General features: G+C 41.6%; 1 protein-coding gene and 1 non-coding gene across 3 annotated transcripts; both read left to right on the top strand.

The window, feature by feature from the left end:
• The first annotated feature begins 4,383 nt into the window (after window positions 1–4,383).
• LOC118371888 (alpha-N-acetylgalactosaminide alpha-2,6-sialyltransferase 1-like) lies at window positions 4,384–17,890 on the top strand. Of its 2 annotated transcripts, XM_035757532.2 has the most exons (9): window positions 4,384–4,574; window positions 5,307–5,520; window positions 5,730–5,895; window positions 11,903–12,062; window positions 13,176–13,314; window positions 14,024–14,127; window positions 14,442–14,525; window positions 17,068–17,167; window positions 17,565–17,890. In XM_035757532.2, exons 1-9 carry the CDS (start codon window positions 4,471–4,473, stop codon window positions 17,775–17,777), a joined length of 1,284 nt encoding a protein of 427 aa, XP_035613425.1. In that variant the 5' UTR covers window positions 4,384–4,470; the 3' UTR covers window positions 17,778–17,890. The 2 variants fall into 2 exon arrangements, with proteins under 2 accessions (XP_035613425.1, XP_035613427.1); XM_035757534.2 differs by lacking the exons at window positions 5,307–5,520; window positions 5,730–5,895 and having other exon boundaries at window positions 4,431–4,574.
• Window positions 14,549–14,676, top strand: LOC118371889 (U6atac minor spliceosomal RNA). The gene has a single exon (XR_004823103.1). It is a non-coding gene; the product is annotated as a U6atac minor spliceosomal RNA (small nuclear RNA).
• Window positions 17,891–18,405: the final 515 nt, after the last annotated feature.

The raw sequence follows: 18,405 nt of genomic DNA, 5'->3' as shown, positions 1-18,405 counted from the left end.
AGTTATAATTATTTGTATATGTGCATTTTCGTGGAACAGTTTAATTTTAATAATAACATTTTTGTTTCTCAAAATTATTTTCACGTGATTATTAATCTTTAATCTGAATTAAAATGACAATCTAAAAATTCAAACTCAACTAATGCAAGAGCACCAGGTTTTGCCGTATGGACACATTGATACACTGATCCATCGGTGGCTAAAGAAATGAGCTCAGGCACGTGCGCACCCTCACTCTTATCAGGACAGAGAAACCACACACATGCTCCTTGCTCACATGGAGCACTCCAAACAAAACACAATTAAAACATTTATAACTCTTACATGATGGTTATGAAATAAACCAAAACTTGTTTCTCACAAGTGTAGCAGGTTGTGAACTCTGCAAACGTTTCCACTCCAAGAATGTGAACGTTAAAGTACTGTAATATGTGGGGCGTAGAGTGTTGGGCCCTCCTAGGCCGTCATTGTAAATACGAATTTGTTCTTAACTGATGGCAAAAAAAAAAAAAAGAAGCCATATTACGGGATTAACGGTACATTTGATAGGCATACTGATTACATATGTAATGGGGAATCGGTAGGAGAAAGCACAGCACATTCTGGAGCGCTGAGTCCATGCATTCTGGCGACACCGCCATATCTTCGCCACACACCCCTCCCCCTTTTCTTGTCACATTAGTTTGAGTTATACTTAAGACACATTATCTTCACACATTTTAGATGCAGTGACAGCCGCAACTCAATTATCAGCCAGCCCTATTGTCACGCGCACTGGCCAAATTGCTGACTTTCAAAATAGGCATAGGCCTATGTACTTGTGATTTTTTTGTTATCCTTTATTTAACTAGGCAAGTGAGTTAAGAACAAATTGTTATTTACAATGACTACCTACCCCCAGTCAAACCCTCCCCTAACCCTCACCCCGTGATTGGGACTCTTGGTCATGGCCGGTTGTGGCACCGCCGCCTCTTATACAGGAAGTATCCGAACAGTGCACTGTGCACACGATAACTTTCCTTTCTATTTTGTAAATTGCTGGAACCAGAGATCAATATATAATGACGAGATGCTCATGTCTCCGCCCAAACAATGCGAGTCCTCCCAAAGGCGGGAATGCAGGCGACAAGTTTCGGTCTGCATATTATGCTCATATGAAAGCATTGAGTTTATTCAAATTTTGTCAATAGTGAGCCCTCTCGCTTCGCATCTTCCTCTCTGCTGAAACGAATGAGTTTAACAGCGCCCAACTGTTTTACTATATGTACTGTAAGTCACAACAATTGACAACAATTGACAAACATTGACAAACATATATTGAATGCATCATTTAAACATTCACAGTGTAGGTTGTAATAAGTATGTGAACCCCTAGGCGAATTACTTCTCCAAAAGCTAATTGGAGTCAGGAGTCAGCTAACCTGGAGTCAAGTCAATAAGACGAGATTGGAGATGTTGGTTAGAGCTGCCTTGCCCTATAAAAAAACACTCACACAATTTGTGTTTGCTATTCACAAGAATCATTGCCTGATGTGAATCATGCCTCGAACAAAAGAGATCTCTGAAGACCTAAGATTAAGAATTGTTGACTTGCATAAAGCTGGAAAGGGTTGCAAAAGTATCACTTTAAGCCTTGATGTTCATCAGTCCATGGTAAGACCAATTGTCTATAAATGGAGAAAGTTCAGCACTGTTGCTAGGAGTGGCCGTCCTGCAAAGATGACTGCAAGAGCACAGTGCAGAATGCTCAATGAGGTTAAGGAGACTTGCAGAAATCTCTGGAACACTCTAACATCTCTGTTGACGAGTCTTCGATACGTAAAACACTAAACAAGAATGGTGTTCGTGGGAGGACACCACGGAAGAAGCCACTGCTGTCCAAAAAAAACATTTGAAGTTTGCAAAAGTGCTCCTGGATGTTCCACAGCGCTACTGGCAAAATATTCTGTGGACAGATGAAACTACAGTTGAGTTGTTTGGAAGGATCACACAACACTATCTGTGAAGAAAAGAGACACAGCACACCAACATCAAAACCTCCTCCCAACTGTAAAGTATGGTGGAGGGAGCATCATGGTTTGGTGCTGCTTTGCTGGCTCAGGGCCTGGACAACTATCATTAATGGAAAAATGAATTCTCAAGTTTATCAAGACATTTTGCAGGAGAATGTTAGGCTATCTGTCCACCAATTGAAGTTCAACAGAAGTTAGGTGATGCAACAGGACAACGACCCAAAACATAGAAGTCAATCAACAACAGAAGAAAATATGCCTTCTGGAGTGGCCCAGTCAGTCCTGACCTCAACCTGATTGCGATGCTGTGGCATGACCTCAAGAGAGCAGTACACACCAGACATCCCAAGAATATTGCTGAAATGAAACAGTTTTGTCAAGAGGAATGGTCCAACATTTCTCCTGACTGTTGTGCAGGTCTGATCCGCAACTACAGAAAATGTTTAGTTGAGGTTATTGCTGCCAAAGCCAGTTATTCAATCCACATACTTTTCCCCCTTTGTACTGTGAATGTACACTGTGTTCAATAAATACTTGTTTTTTCTACCTCTATTTATTTTATATTTTTTATATATTTTTTATATTTTACCCCCAATTTCGTGGTATCCAATTGTTTTAGTAGCTAATATCTTGTCTCATCGCTACAACTCCCGTACGGGAGTCATGTGAAAGTCATGTGTCCTCCGATACACAACCCAACCAAGCCGCACTGCTTCTTAACACAGTGCCATCCAAGCCGGAAGCCAGCCGCACCAATGTGTTGGAGGAAACACCGTGCACCTGGCAACCTTGGTTAGCGCGCACTGCACCCGGCCCGCCACAGGAATCGCAGGTGCACGATGAGACAAGGATTTCCCTACCGGCCAAACCCTCCCTAACCCGAACGATGATAGGCCAATTGTGCGGTTACGACAGAGCCTGGGCGTGAACCCAGAGTCTCTGGTGGCACAGCTGGCGCTGCAGTACAGCGCCACCCGGGAGGCCTTTTTTTACCTTTATTTAACTAGGCAAGTCAGTTAAGAACATATTCTTATTTTCCATGACAGCCTAGGAACAGTGGGTTAACTGCTTTGTTCAGGGGTAGAACAACAGATGTTTACCTTGTCAGCTCAGGGATTCGATCTTGCAACACTCTAACCGCTAGGCTACCTGCCACCCCACGGCATGAGAACATAAACATTTTTGTGTGTTCTTAGTTTAAGCAGACTGTGTTTGTCTATTGTTGTGAGCTAGATGAAGATCAGATCAAATTTTATAACCAATTTATGTAGAAATCCGGGTATTTCCAAAGGGTTCACATACTTTTACTTGACACTGTATGTACACAGCATGGGGCTATACTTTTGCTTAGACCCGGCAGACCTGGCACAATTAGCCACTATGCTAAGTACGACCAGCTGAGCACAAAATGATATCCAGCAACAGAATTCTGTATCAGCCAATTAAAATCGTCAGCGTAGTTCGACTTGATTCAACACTTTTTCACGAAAGTGCCCAGAAGTCCACCAGCACGTTCTGACAATCAAACTACTTAGATCACAAGAGGTATGTTACTGGACAAATAGTTCATAGCATAGAGCGCCACGCAGATTGGGATGGGTTTTTTTCTCCTTTGAAATGTACAATTACATTTGTTGTGTTAGTGTGTTGAGAAGGGAAGTGCAGTCAAGTGCAGAAGGTGTAGGTGCAGGATTCTGGAGCACTTACTCGGGAGCACTGCATTTTTAGAAGTTTAGGATGATTAATATCATAGCTGATGATGGTGTTCCTATTGAGCTGTTTGCGAAAAAATTGTCATTTCAAGAGCATCGCCATCGCTTTAAAAAAAAATTGTACGGTTGAGGAAATTTACAGACGAAATACAATGCTCTTCTGTAAATGATAAATGGGGTTAGTAGAGTTGTCCTTTAAAAAAAGGGAATTTAACGCTCCAGATAAAGTTCAGAATGACCCACTTTCATCTGTACAACATCTATAGACCTATATCGCTATACTGATAATGACGTATTTGGGTGTTTTTGGAGCCTTTGTTCATGTTTATCTGTGCCTCTGCAGCTGTAGAACGAGCGTGAAAAAGTTTATCGCTGGTGGATAAGTTTCTCAAATCAAAGTGAAATTGTTAAAAAAGTGTCTGCACACTTCTGTAACATGGCATTTACCTTAAAAATAGAATTATGTTGAAAAAGGGAACTTGTCCTTTAATTCAAAGGTTCTTTATCGGGCAAGAGTTCTCCATTGAACTTAAGCACTGAGGAAGAACCATTTAAGAACCTTTATTTCTGTCTTTGTTGGCTGGCACAACTGTGAAACCAGGCACGTGCCCAAAAGGGGCAGGAGTGAGGTATAAAAAAAAACAAGTCAGCGCATCTCACCATGACCATACACTTCTTAAGAAGATGATTATAGTCTCTGTCTCAACTGTACTTAGGCAGATCCTCTCTCAATCTCTATCTTGAACATGAGAGCCCAATTCCGGGGAGTTCTCACCTTGGCGCTCATGGTCACCGTGTGCGCATTGCTCTATGTGCTCCTGTATGGACAAGTCTCTGATCATAGCATCGGGTATGTATTCTGCACCAACAAATAGCAATATATCTGACTTGTTTAGCTCGTCAACGGACGCTATTTAGCCTTTAAGATTACACATTGTGGGGGATATTCACAACAAGGAGAAAAACTCACAAGTAAAACTCAAACTCAATCATATTTTTTTCTTGTTCCAATTGTTGTATTTGATGCCTATTTGAGGCATTTGACCACATAAATATAAATGAAAATTAGTTAATTACAGTGAACATATTACTGTGTAATTGAGTATATTCATTCTTACACTAATTGCACAGTACAGCAGTAACCATAACCCTGCAATGTACTTAGTGTAAAAATTATTGATTACAATACTTGTTAAACTGTACTTTTTCTTTTGTTGTTGTATTTTTTAAACATTGAAGTGCTAGTAAAATATTGTCATTATTGTGTGTATGGATCCTATCGTTCCGTTGATAGAATCCTAGAATTACATGACATCAGTGCATGTCTAAGTGAAAATTCGACCTCAGTGGAAGTTAGGATTTACCTCTGAAGGCTGTTAAAATTGGCCAGCTAAAGGGACATTTTACCACTTTTTGACATCATATTCATAATTTCTTCGCACCATAACAGTGTTTCAATGTAACCTATAAATCTGAATCTAAAATTGTATAACTGAAAAAACAAAGATGTTCTGTACTCAAAAAGATAAGAAGAAAATATAATGAGAAAACCCCCTATGATGTCATCTTTTATATTGTTTAGCTATTTTCAAAAACTACAACTAGCTCCTCGGGGAGGGCGTCTCTGCGAAACGAATTGTCCTTGTAAAAATACAACAGGAGATGTTTTTACGGCTGGATCCGGGTCTGCACACAAAGAGACCCCCATGCTCCGGCTGCAAAAAAAGGACTTCAAGCAATATCCCATCTGGGCTTCTGAGGATGTTTATGTCCGGGACAAGCAAAAGAGGCAGATGGTAAGCCTGTGTGTTTTAGAGTAGACCGTCACTGGTCAAGGATATGCAAATCAATCACAAATATCCTAGATAAACTGTGTGTGTGTGTGTGTGTGTGTGTGTGTGTGTGTGTGTGTGTGTGTGTGTGTGTGTGTGTGTGTGTGTGTGTGTGTGTGTGTGTGTGTGTGTGTGTGTGTGTGTGTGTGTGTGCGTGCGTGTGCGTGTGCTAGACCTGTCCCCAGTCTCTGAGGAACTCCCAGAACACAGGCTTCAAGCAGGCCTTTATACCAGACATCCAGATGTACCTCCACGGAGAACTACTCAACGTGTCAGAGTGGAACAGACTAGCCTACTTCAATAACCCCTTTGGCTTTATGGACTACACTAACTACACAGGTGTGTGTGTCCAGGAGTAGAACTATCATTTGTCAGGCAGCTCAGCTCATAGAGCCAACTCCCTCTCCAGCTGTGTAGACTTTTGAATACGAGATATAATGACACCTACTTTCATTATTTACAGTGCCTTTGACTTTATTGACTTTATTAGTTTCAGACCCCTTGACTTTTTCCTCATTTTGTTACGTTACAACTTTAATCTAAAATGGATTAAATAAGTAAATAAATTTCAATAAAATGTTTTAAAAACGGAAATACCTGATTTACATAAGTATTCAGACCCTTTGCTATGACACTCGATATTGAGCTCAGGGGTGCATCCTCTTTCCATTGATCATCCTTGAGATGTTTCCACAACTTAATTGGAGTCCACCTGTGGTCAATTCAATTGATTGGACATGATTTGGAAAGGCACATAACTGTCTACAGTTGAAGTTGGAAGTTTACATACACTTAGATTGGAGTCATTAAAACTTGTTTTTCAACCACTCCACAAATTTCTTGTTAACAAACTATAGTTTTGGCAAGTCGGTTAGGACATCTACTTTGTGCATGACACAAGTAACTATTCCAACAACTGTTTACAGACAGATTATTTAACTTATAATTCACTGTATCACAATTCCAGTGGGTCAGATGTTCACATACACAAAGTTGACTGTGACTTTAAACAGCTTGGAAAATTCCAGAAGATTATGCCATGGCTTTAGAAGCTTCTGATAGGCTAATTGACATAATGTGAGTCAATTGGAGGTGTACCTGTGGATGTATTTCAAGGCCTACCTTCAAACTCAGCTTGACATCTAGGGAAAATTAAAAGAAATCAGCCAAAACCTCAGGAAAAAATTCCAGACCTCCACAAGTCTTGTTCATTATTGGTAGAATTTCCAAATGGCTGAAGGTACCACATTCATCTGTACAAACAATAGTACGTATAAACACCATGGGACCACGCAGCTGTCATACCGCTCAGGAAGGAGATGCATTCTGTCTCCTAGAGAGGAACGTACTTTAGTGCGAAAAGTGCAAATCAATCACAGAACAACAGCAAAGGACCTTGTGAAGATGCTGGAGAAAACAGGTACAAAAGTATCTATATCCACAGTCAAATGAGCCCTATATCAACATAACCTGAAAGGCCGCTCAGCAAGGAAGACCCACTGCTCCAAAACCGCCATAAAAAAAGCAAGACTACAGTTTGCAACTGCACATGGGTACAAAGATCGTACTTTTTGGAGAAATGTCCTCTGATCTGATGAAACAAAAATAGAACTGTTTGGCCAAAATAACCATTGTTATGTTTGGAGGAATAAGGGGGAGGCTTGCAAGCCGAAGAACAACATCCCAACCATTACGCACGGGGGTGGCAGCATCATGTTTTGGGGGTGCTTTGCTTCAGGAGGGACTGGTCCACTTCACAAAATAGATGGCATCATGAGGCAGGACCATTATGTGGATATATTGAAGCAACATCTCAAGACATCAGCCAGGAAGTTAATTGAGTTTATGTAAACTTTTGACCCCCTTGGAATGTGATGAAAGAAAAAAAAGCTGAAAGAAATCATTCCTCTCTACTATTATTCTGACATTTCACATTCTTAAAATAAAGTGGTGATCCTAACTGACCTAAGACAGGGAATTGTTACTAGGATTAAATGTAAGGAATTGTGAAAAACAGTGTTTAAATCAAATCAAATCAAATTTATTTATATAGCCCTTCGTACATCAGCTGATATCTCAAAGTGCTGTACAGAAACACAGCCTAAAACCCCAAACAGCAAGCAATGCAGGTGTAGAAGCACGGTGGCTAGGAAAAACTCCCTAGAAAGGCCAAAACCTAGGAAGAAACCTAGAGAGGAACCAGGCTATGTGGGGTGGCCAGTCCTCTTCTGGCTGTGCCGGGTGGAGATTATAATAGAACATGGCCAAGATGTTAAAATGTTCATAAATGACCAGCATGGTCGAATAATAATAAGGCAGAACAGTTGAAACTGGAGCAGCAGCACGGCCAGGTGGACTGGGGACAGCAAGGAGTCATCATGTCAGGTAGTCCTGGGGCATGGTCCTAGGGCTCAGGTCCTCCGAGAGAGAGAAAGAAAGAGAGAAGGAGAGAATTAGAGAACGCACACTTAGATTCACACAGGACACCGAATAGGACAGGAGAAGTTCTCCAGATATAACAAACTGACCCTAGCCCCCCGACACATAAACTACTGCAGCATAAATACTGGAGACTGAGACAGGAGGGGTCAGGAGACACTGTGGCCACATCCGAGGACACCCCCAAATGTATTTGGCTAAGGTGTATGTAAACTTCCGACATCAACTATACATAAGGTCCCAAAATTGACAGTGCATCAGAGCAAAAACCAAGCCATGAGGTCGAGGGAATTTTCCGTGGAGGTCTGAGACAGGATTGTGTCGAGGCGCAGATCTGGGGAAGAGTACCAAAACATTTCTACAGCATTGAAGGTCCCCAAGAACACAGTGGCCTCCATCATTCTTAAATGGAAGAAGTTTGGAACCAGCAAGACTCTTCATAGAGCTGGCCGCCCGGCCAAACTGAGAAATCGGGAGAGAAAGGCCTTGGTCAGGGAGGTGACCAAAAACTCGATGGTCCCTATGACAGAGCTCTAGAGTTTGTCTGTGGAAATGGGAGAACCTTCCAGAAGGACAACCATCTCTGCAGCACTCCACCAATCAGGCCTTTGTGGTAAAGTGGCCAGACGGAAGCCACTCCTCAATGAAAGGAACCTGCTTGGAGTTAGCCAAAAGGCACCTAAAGACTCTGATAATGGGAAACAAGATTCTCTGGTCTGATGAAACCAAGATTGAACTCTTTGGCCTGAATGCCAAGCGTCTGGAGGAAACCTGGCACCATCCCTACGATGAAGCATGGTGGTTCCAGCATCATTCTGAGGAGGTTTTTCAGAGGCAGGGACTGGGAGAATATTCAGGATCAAGGGAAAGATGAATGGAGCAAAGTACAGAGAGATCCCTAAGGAAAACCTGCTCCAGGGTCCTCAAGACCTCAGACTGGGGCACAGATTCACCTTTCAACAGGACAACGTCCCTAAGCACACAGCAAAGCAATGCAGGAGTGGCTTTGGGACAAGTCTAAATGTCCTTGAGTGGCCCAGCTAGAGCCCGGACTTGAACCCAATCAAACATCTCTAGAGAGTCCTGATAGTAGCTGCACAGCAACACTCCCCATCCAATCAGACAGAGCTTGAGAGGATCTGCAGAGAAGAATGGTAGGAACTCCCCAAATACAGGTGCGCCAAGCTTGTAGCATCGTACCTAAGACTCGAGGCTGTAATCGCTGCCAAAGGTGTTTCAACAAAGTACTAAGTGAAGGGTCTAAATACTTATGTAAGTGTGATATTTCTGTTTTATTTTTTTTAAATGTATTAGCAAACATTTCTAAAAACCTGTTGTTGCTCTGTCATTATGGGGTATTGTGTGTAGATTTATGAGGGGGGAAAACTATTTAATACATTTTAGAATAAGGCTTTAGAATAAGGCCTTAACCTAACAAAATGTTGAAAAAGTCAAGGGGTCTGAATACTTCCCGAAGGCACTGTATCCTTTGGTACTTATCATACCTGGCTAGATCACAAAATAATACAGAGTTTAAGAGGGCATGTCTACATTGGCTAAAGGAGTGCATTGGGCGTATTACCGCCCAGTAGTAAAATTACACGTGACCGCTGAGTTACGGTAATCTCCTTTAATGCACTCTGGCCATGTGTTGGTAGTACCCAACTCGCTAAACAATCATCGGGTCACTTTTGGTTGGGTATTCAGGGCTCTGTGGTCCCTCTAACCACTCTGACATCACTGCAAATACAATGGAAAATCACAGCAAACACTTCAAACTCACCGTGATTGATCAATTTGAAGAAAGAAGTTCAACCTCAGATTGAAACTGAGTGGAAAACATAGGAGTTGTGGATGTTGTTTCAAAGCCTAACAGCTAAAGCCTAACAGAAGGAAATGGACAGCTTTCTAAGGGGATTTATTCATTCAAAACACCCATACCCATATTAGAGTTTATGCATATGCGTAGGCCCAAGCTCTTGTAATCGCCTTTGAGTATGGTCAGTATTATTATTACTGGATGTACTGTTTAGCTTAATGCTACTCTTTAAACATTCTATCCGTGAGTCTGGGAGACAACATATATGCTGAGGCGATGTTGTTGGTTGGTTCGTTCATTGATTGTGCAGGGCGACTTATAGAGTTACCCTACAATTACAGTGAATTTGTATTTGATTTGGAATGGCCTAATACTAGGCCATTATCTTTAGTGACAGAATATCTCACCACCTTGCATTTCCATCTCCCTTCTCCTTCATTCCTTTCTCGAGTGTGCAAAGACAGGGACTGTCAACAGTGTAATGAAATATGTTTTGTTGTGAAAACATGTTACTATTGATGTTCCCAAACAGATTTCACTTGGTTCCCAAATTAAAATCTGGGTAGCTGCAGGAACAGGGTTGGAAAGCCCATGGCATACAGTTTTGGCGGAATATCACCCTTCACGCACGGAGAGGCAACATTGCCCCTCAAACAGTTGTTGATGTGTGGAGTGAAATAACCAGAGTAGCCTGCTGTGCACTAGTGAAAAGAGAACCTGTGAATAAGTGCCTCCATTTGCTATTCCAGTGCATATGGACAGGGGTGCAACTTTCACTGGGGACAGGGGGGGCGTTCTGAAATTGCATTCTTGTCCCCCCCCCCAGTTTTCAGGACCATGTGGATGCCTCCGAGCAGACGGGCTGGCTGCTTGGCGTGTTAATCCGACTGGGTAAAAATATTATAATAACTAAAAACACAAATATTATATCCCTCCCACATCTAAAACCAAAGATGCACCCTTGCATGTGGATGGCATGTATTTTTTCCCCTGCCAGTGTTCCTGTCCATTTAATAATGGGACATTCTAAATAAAAAACTCATTTTACATATTAGTAAAGACAAGATAAAATTGAGAATATTCTGATGGTGGAAAAATATGATCACTTGATGAGAGAACAGTGTGTGCACCCTGAGGCAAGGAACAAAGCTTTTTTTTTGCGACATTCTCAAATGCTCATTAGCCTAAAGTTACATCATGCAGCCCATTAACACTATCGTACAAAAGTTTGCGGTCACTTAGAAATGTCCATGTTTTTGAAAGAATAGCACATTTTTCGGCCATTAAAATAACATCAACTTGATCAGTGTAGACATTGTTAATGTTGTAAATGACTATTGTAGCCGGAAACGGCTGCTTTTTTAAAATGGAACATCCTCATAGGTGTACAGAGGCCCATTATCAGCAACCATCAATCCTGTGTTCCAATGGTACGTTGTGTTAGCTAATCCAAGTTGATCATTTTAAAAGGCTAACTGATCATTAGAAAACTATTTTGCAATTATGTTAGCACAGCTGAAAACAGCCTACACCAGTCTGAACATCAACAGTAAAGAGACGACTCCGGGATGCTGGCCTTCTAGGCAGAGTTGTATGAGATCTTCAGTTTCTTGGCAATTTCTCGTATGGAATAGCCTTCATTTCTCTTGAACAAGAATAGACTGATGAGTTTCAGAAGAAAGTGCTTTGTTTTCTGGCCATCAGCTGCTTGCTTGTGCAGTATTTATGGAGGCCTGTCCACGCTGAACTGTTTATGTTAATTAAAGGTCATTTACAGTCTTTCACATGACAATAACCGGCTGATCAAGTTAACTTTATTCTAAAACTGAATAAAACCGTCTTGTCACGGCTGTTGTATCTGTACCGGGCTTGAACTTTTTCCGGATTTTTACTGCAGCCTATGCAACGTAAAGTGTCAGAGTTTATTTTCATCAACGAGCCAATGGTTTATTTACTGTTTCTACTGGTATGTAGATCTTCTTGACCTTTATTATTAAGACATTGTGAATGGAGTGGTTACAAAGTATTTCCAAATTGCCCCTTTATTGAATCCCCCCAAAAATAGGTTTTGTATCTGTGTGTTTACAGAGATAAAGGCAGTGGTGGATCTGATTCCCAAGCCCAGAGAGCCCCTGCTCTTGCCGCGGGGAAACCCTGGGTGTATACGTTGTGCTGTGGTGGCAACAGGAGGAATACTCAACGGCTCTAGGATGGGCAAGGAGATAGATGCTCATGACTATGTGTTCCGGTCAGTGGGGCCATTGTGGTCTATGTGTGTGTGGTGTGTGTGTCTCTGTGTGTATGGTGTGTGTGTGTGTCTCTGTGTGTGTTGCTGTGAGTGCATGCATCAGCACATTGCAATGTACAGTAGGAACAAAATGCACCAATCAGGAAGGATAAAAAGCTAAGCAAATTAAAACAAACATGTTGATATTAACGTTTCAGCTATAACCTATTTTTGGTTCTGGATCATGACTTTGTGTTTGAAGTCAGGAGATTGGGTTGTGACTTTAACTGCTGGCTGTACTCCTGGCAAGCACTGGAGGTGTTCATCACAGTAGGGCTTTCGTCCCAGCAGGGTGAATTACTATAACACCAACAGGATAGTCCATATAACTTTATTTTCTCCAGTATGTTCGCTACATCAAATATTTGTTGTACTTTGTTTTATTAAGGTAGGGTTACAGTATGTTTGGAATGGGATTTATTCAGCAACACACACACATAGACATACAGAATAACACACATACATCTCAAGCGTTTAGTTTACAATATTGCTATCTGGACGTTGTCACTCTCTCTGCCCTGGAGCCACCATTTTCTTTTATCTGGCAGGGTCCATTTGTGTCAGGGAGGGAAGGGTCTATGAGACACACACCTTTTAAGTGCATTGTGGGATTGGCTGGGATACTGATGGGGACTGACTGCCTAGAAATGTCTGCTTGCTTAGCCTGAAGCATTGCGGGTGAATGAAAGGACTGATGTAAACTTTTCAGGGGCAGAATGGTCGCCATGTTAGCTGGGCTGCTCCACTGGTTCACCTGGTCTGACTTTGTAAAGGTTATTAAAGGATTTCGGACTGTGGAGCCTGTGGAAATAGGGCTGAATGAACGACTATGAGCTCATACATAGATTAGTAGGTTGAATCGCATTAGAATGATACAGACACAGTCAGAATCTGATATTGCCAATTAGGATTAGACATGTTACAATATAGACAACACAACTGTTATGTGTGCAACATACTTACCAGTTATCATGATCGTGTCAATGTAATGGAGGTGGTCAACATTTGCGTGATGAGTGATGACAAACCTTGCCTTTCTCTTCCTGTCTCTGTCCCTGTTCCTGTCTCTGTCAGGATGAATGGTGCCGTAACCAATGGTTACGAGGAGGATGTAGGTAACAGAACCTCGGTCTATGTTCACACCGCCCACTCCATCACCCAGTCTCTTCTCATATTCAAGAAATACGGCTACAACAGTGCACCACATGACAAGGTAGGTAACCGAAGTGCTGCTGCTGTACTGACACGAGACTACAGTGACTTTTTAAAGGTTCATGACTGAGATGGTATGAAGTTTTCACTGTAATGGGGACATTTAAGATCAACAAAGTTCATATTTTCAGTTTAGAGTGCTTAACACAATGTTAAGCATATTTCTATGTTTTCCCTTTCTGTTTTACACGTGATTTCCAGTGTTCTGTTTGTGACACTGGGTGCAGCTTGATGGTCACTAGACTTGATGCTGAATGTTATGGATTGTTCTCTTATCTGTTGATAGCGATTGACGCCAGACTGGAGGACCAAGTTCAAGGACCAAGGACATACTGATTATTCACTGTTGGTTTGTCTTCTGTGGAAGAACACAGTGTGGTTCTGTAGCAGATGACAAAGTCCCTGCCTTTTGTTTTGACTTCCTTACAAGCCTGTCGGGCTGGTGTTTACAGAACAGTTGTCTGCTGATTAGGATATAAGGGTCTTCTCAGAGAAGGCCAGTTAGACATTTTCTCTGCTTCTCTGGTGTAGGTGTCTCCCTGTTGCAACTTGTAATAAACCGGATTTATTTTTTTAGTGATTTAATCTGCGACTGCTCTGCTCTTTAGGCCACGTGGAAATTCCTATTACACTCACACACACTCAAGCACCCACACGTAGGCATGCACACACACATACTGCTGAGTGCTGAGTGTGCCTGTTCTGTGCAGGGTATAAAGTATGTGCTGATTCCAGAGGGGCTGAGGGATTTCCAGTGGCTAAAGGGTCTATTGGGGAGGACAACTGTCTCTGATGGACCCTACAGGAACAGACGGTAAGCCTGTGACGTGGTCTCACACACTGACACTCTTTGCTCTCACGACTATCTATTGGTCCATTGTGCCAGGCAAGCTCAGCTAAAGTCATTTTTAGATTTAAAATAGTTTTTGAACCCAGTTCTGACGCACGCACGCACACACAAACACACACACACACACACACACACACACACACACACACACACACACACACACACACACACACACACACACACACACACACACACACACACACACACACACACACACACACACACACACACACACACAATCACACTGCTCAGTGTTGTGTTTGCTGTCTTATCTGCAGACCGTGGATGCAATACTCAGGAGAGTTTGATGAGAACCGCTTCTATGTTCTTCACCCTGACTTCCTCAGATACGCCCGTAACAGGTATAACAAACAGCGTCCAATAACAGTTGTATGAAAGGAGAGAAGGCTAGCCCTCTGCTTGAGGAGGATGCAATAGGTCCTAGTGTAGCCTAGGTACATTACTCTAAATTGCTATGGATAAAAGTGTCTGCTTAATGGCTTAAATTATTTTGAAGGAGACACACAACATAGAAATTACTAGTATAGTAATGGCGCCAAGTCAGCTACAGTGCCTTCAGAAAGTATTCACATCCCTTGACTTTCTCCACATTTTGTTGTGTTACAGCCTGAATTGAACATTTATTCAATTTAGATTTGTTTTGTCACTGGCCTACACACGATACCCCATAATGTCAAAGTGGAATTATGCTTTTTGAACATTTTCCGAATTAAAAATGAAAAGCTGAAATGTCTTGAGTCAATGAGTATTCAACCCCTTTGTTATGACATGCCTAAATAAGTTCATGAGTAAAAATTTGCTCAACAAGCCACATAATAATGGACTCTGTGTGCCTTAATCGTGCTTAGCATGATTTTTGAATGACAACCTCATTTCTATATTCCACACATACAATTATCTGTAAGGTCCCTCAGTTGAGCAGTGAATTTCAAACACATATTCTATCACAAAGAGCAGGGAGGATTTCCAATGCCTCGCAATGCGACTTGAAAATGGTTGTCTAGCCTGATAATCAGCATCCAATTTGACAGGGCTTGACATTTTTTGGAAAATAGTTATGGGAAAATATTGTACAATCCAGGTGTGCAAAGCTCTTAGAGACTTACCCAGAAAGAGTCACAGCTGTAATCGCTGCTAAAGGTGATTCCAACGTGTACTGACTATTTCTGTATTTCATTTTCAATACATTTGCTAAAATTTCTAAAAACATGTTTTCACTTTTTTATGATTTATTGTGTGTAGATAGGTGATAATTATTTTTTTTATCCATTTTGAATTCAGGCTGTAACACAACAAAATGTGGAATAAGTCAAAGGCCGTGAATACTTTCTGAAGGCGGTGTAGGTAGAACCACGTGATCACATAGTGCATGCAGTGCAGTACAGCACTGGCTTCTATGTTACAGTTGAAGTCGGACGTGTACATACACCTTAGCCAATACATTTAAACTCAGTTTTTCACAATTCCTGACATTTAATCCTCTTAAAAATGTCCTGTCTTAGGTCAATTAGGATCACCACTTTATTTTAAAAATGTGACATGTCTGAATAATAGTAAAGAGAATGATTTATTTCAGATTTTAATTCTTTCATCACATTCCCAGTGGGTCAGAAGTTTACATACACTCAATTAGTATTTGGTAGCATTGCCTTTCAATTGTTTAACTTGGGATAAACGTTTCAGGTAGCCTTCCACAAGCTTCCCACAATAAGTTGGGTCAATTTTGACCCATTCCTCCTGACAGAGCAGGTGTAACTGAGTCAGGTTTGTAGGCCTCCTTGCTTCTGCCCTCAAATTCTCTATAGGATTGAGGTCAGGGCTTTGTGATGGCCACTCCAGCTGACTGATGCCTGACTGATGTGACATGTTGACTTGACATGTTGCTTCAATATATCCACATAATTTTCCATCCTCATGTAGCCATCTATTTTGTGAAGTGCACCAGTCCCTCCTGCAGCAAAGCACCCACACAACATGATGCTGCTACCCCCGTGCTTTACGGTTGGGATGATGTTCTTTGGCTTGCAAGCCTCCCCCTTTTCCTCCAAACATAACAATGGTCATTAATGGCCAAACAGTTCTATTTTTGTTTCATCAGATCAGAGGACATTTCTCCAAAAAGTACTATCTTTGCCCCCATGTGCAGTTGCAAACCGTAGTCTGGCTATTTTATGGCGGTTTTGGAGCAGTGGCTTCTTCCTTGCTGTCGATATAGGACTCATTTTACTGTGGATATAGATACTTTTGTACCTCTATCCTCCAGCATCTTCACAACGTCCTTTGCTGTTGTTCTGGGATTGATTTGCACATTTCGAGCCAAAGAATGTTCATCTCTAGGAGACAGAACGCGTCTCCTTCCTGAGCGGTATGACGGCTGCGTGGTGTTTATACTTGCGTACTATTGTTTGTACAGATGAACGTTGTACCTTCAGGCGTTTGACCTTCAGACTTGTGGAAATGTTGGCTGATTTCTTTTGATTTTTCCAAGATGTCAAGCAAAGAGGCACCGAGTTTGAAGGTAGGCCTTAAAATGCATCCACAGGTACACCTCCAATTGACTCAAAAATGTCAGTTAGCCTATCAGAAGCTTCTAAAGCCATGACATCATTTTCTGGAAATGTCCAAGCTGTTTAAAGGCACAGTCAACTTAGTGTATGTAAACTTCCGACCCACTGGAATTGTGATACAGTGAATTATAAGTGAAATAATCTGTCTGTAAACATGCACAAAGTAAATGTCTTTACCGACTTGCCAAAACTATAGTTTTTGTGGAGTGGTTGAAAAATGTGTTTTAATGACTCCAACCTAAGGGTATGTAAACGTCCTACTTCAACTGTACTTCTGAAATGAAACGGTGTGTGTATCTGTGCTTCTCATTCGTAGGTTCATGTGGTCCCAGGCGCTGAAGGGTTCTTATTGGGCTATATGCAGACCTACTAACGGAGCATTCACACTCTTCCTGGCCCTGCACACCTGTGATGTGGTTAGTCACACACACACACACACACACACACACACACACACACACACACACACACACACACACACACACACACACACACACACACACACACACACACACACACACACACACACACACACACACACACACACACACACACACACACACACACACAATTTCATTTTAGAAGTATCTTAGAAGCAAGTGCTGTACTGCACTACATCTACTGAATGTAATTACGTTGTTGTACATCACTGACTTGGCACCATGACTATGCTGAAACAGACCATTGAGTTATTTGATGGTCTTATAATGCTCTTTATTGAAATTGGGGCTCTAGTTTAAAGTAGTGCACAACAGTGTAAGAGGAACATGGTAGCATCTGAGATCATCTATCTCTCCTTCTGCCCTGTCTCAGGTGGATGCGTATGGATTCATCACTGAGGACCACAGTAAATATCCTAACTACTATGCTGAGAGACACTCTAAAACCAGAGTCATCTTCTACGCTAATCACGACTACAACCTAGAGATCAAGACCTGGAAGAAACTACATGACACCAAGATCATCAGGCTTTATCAGAGACAGGAGAGCACAGAGAGAAAGACAGGAAAGCCAACAGGACCATAAAACCCTGTCTGACTGCAGAGATGAGCAAAGATACATTGACATGTCATGTATCTTGTTACAAAATAAACTAAAGACCAATGCATTTATATCAGAATAAACAACAAAATACTGGTGCCAAGAAATTTATTTACTTCAAATGCATGTATTATCCATCCCATGCCATCAGGGGCAACAGTGAAAGCTGTTACCTTCAAGTAGGTTTAAGTTTTTCTCGGGCGTTGTGGACGGGGATGGCGAATAGGTATCTGACTCAGGTGCCAAAGGTAGCACGCTCAAATCCAGCAATTGAAAGTTGTTTTTTAGATTTTTGTTTTAAGCCTATCCCAAACCTTCACTCATACCTTAACCATTTGGAGTTCATGCCTAACCTTACAATTTCAGAGTTAATGCCTAAACTTAATTCTAACATTCAAATCAAATCAAATCCAATTTTATTTGTCACATACACATGGTTAGCAGATGTTAATGCGAGTGTAGCGAAATGCTTGTGCTTCTAGTTCCGACAATGCAGTAATAACCAACAAGTAATCTAACTAACAATTCCAAAACTACTGTCTTATACACACAAGTGTAAGGGGATAAAGAATATGTACATAAAGATATATGAATGAGTGGTGGTACAGAGCGG

Source organism: Oncorhynchus keta, chromosome 19, assembly GCF_023373465.1.
Source record: "Oncorhynchus keta strain PuntledgeMale-10-30-2019 chromosome 19, Oket_V2, whole genome shotgun sequence".
NCBI lineage: Eukaryota > Metazoa > Chordata > Actinopteri > Salmoniformes > Salmonidae > Oncorhynchus > Oncorhynchus keta.
This window is presented reverse-complemented; position numbering and strand designations above follow the sequence as displayed.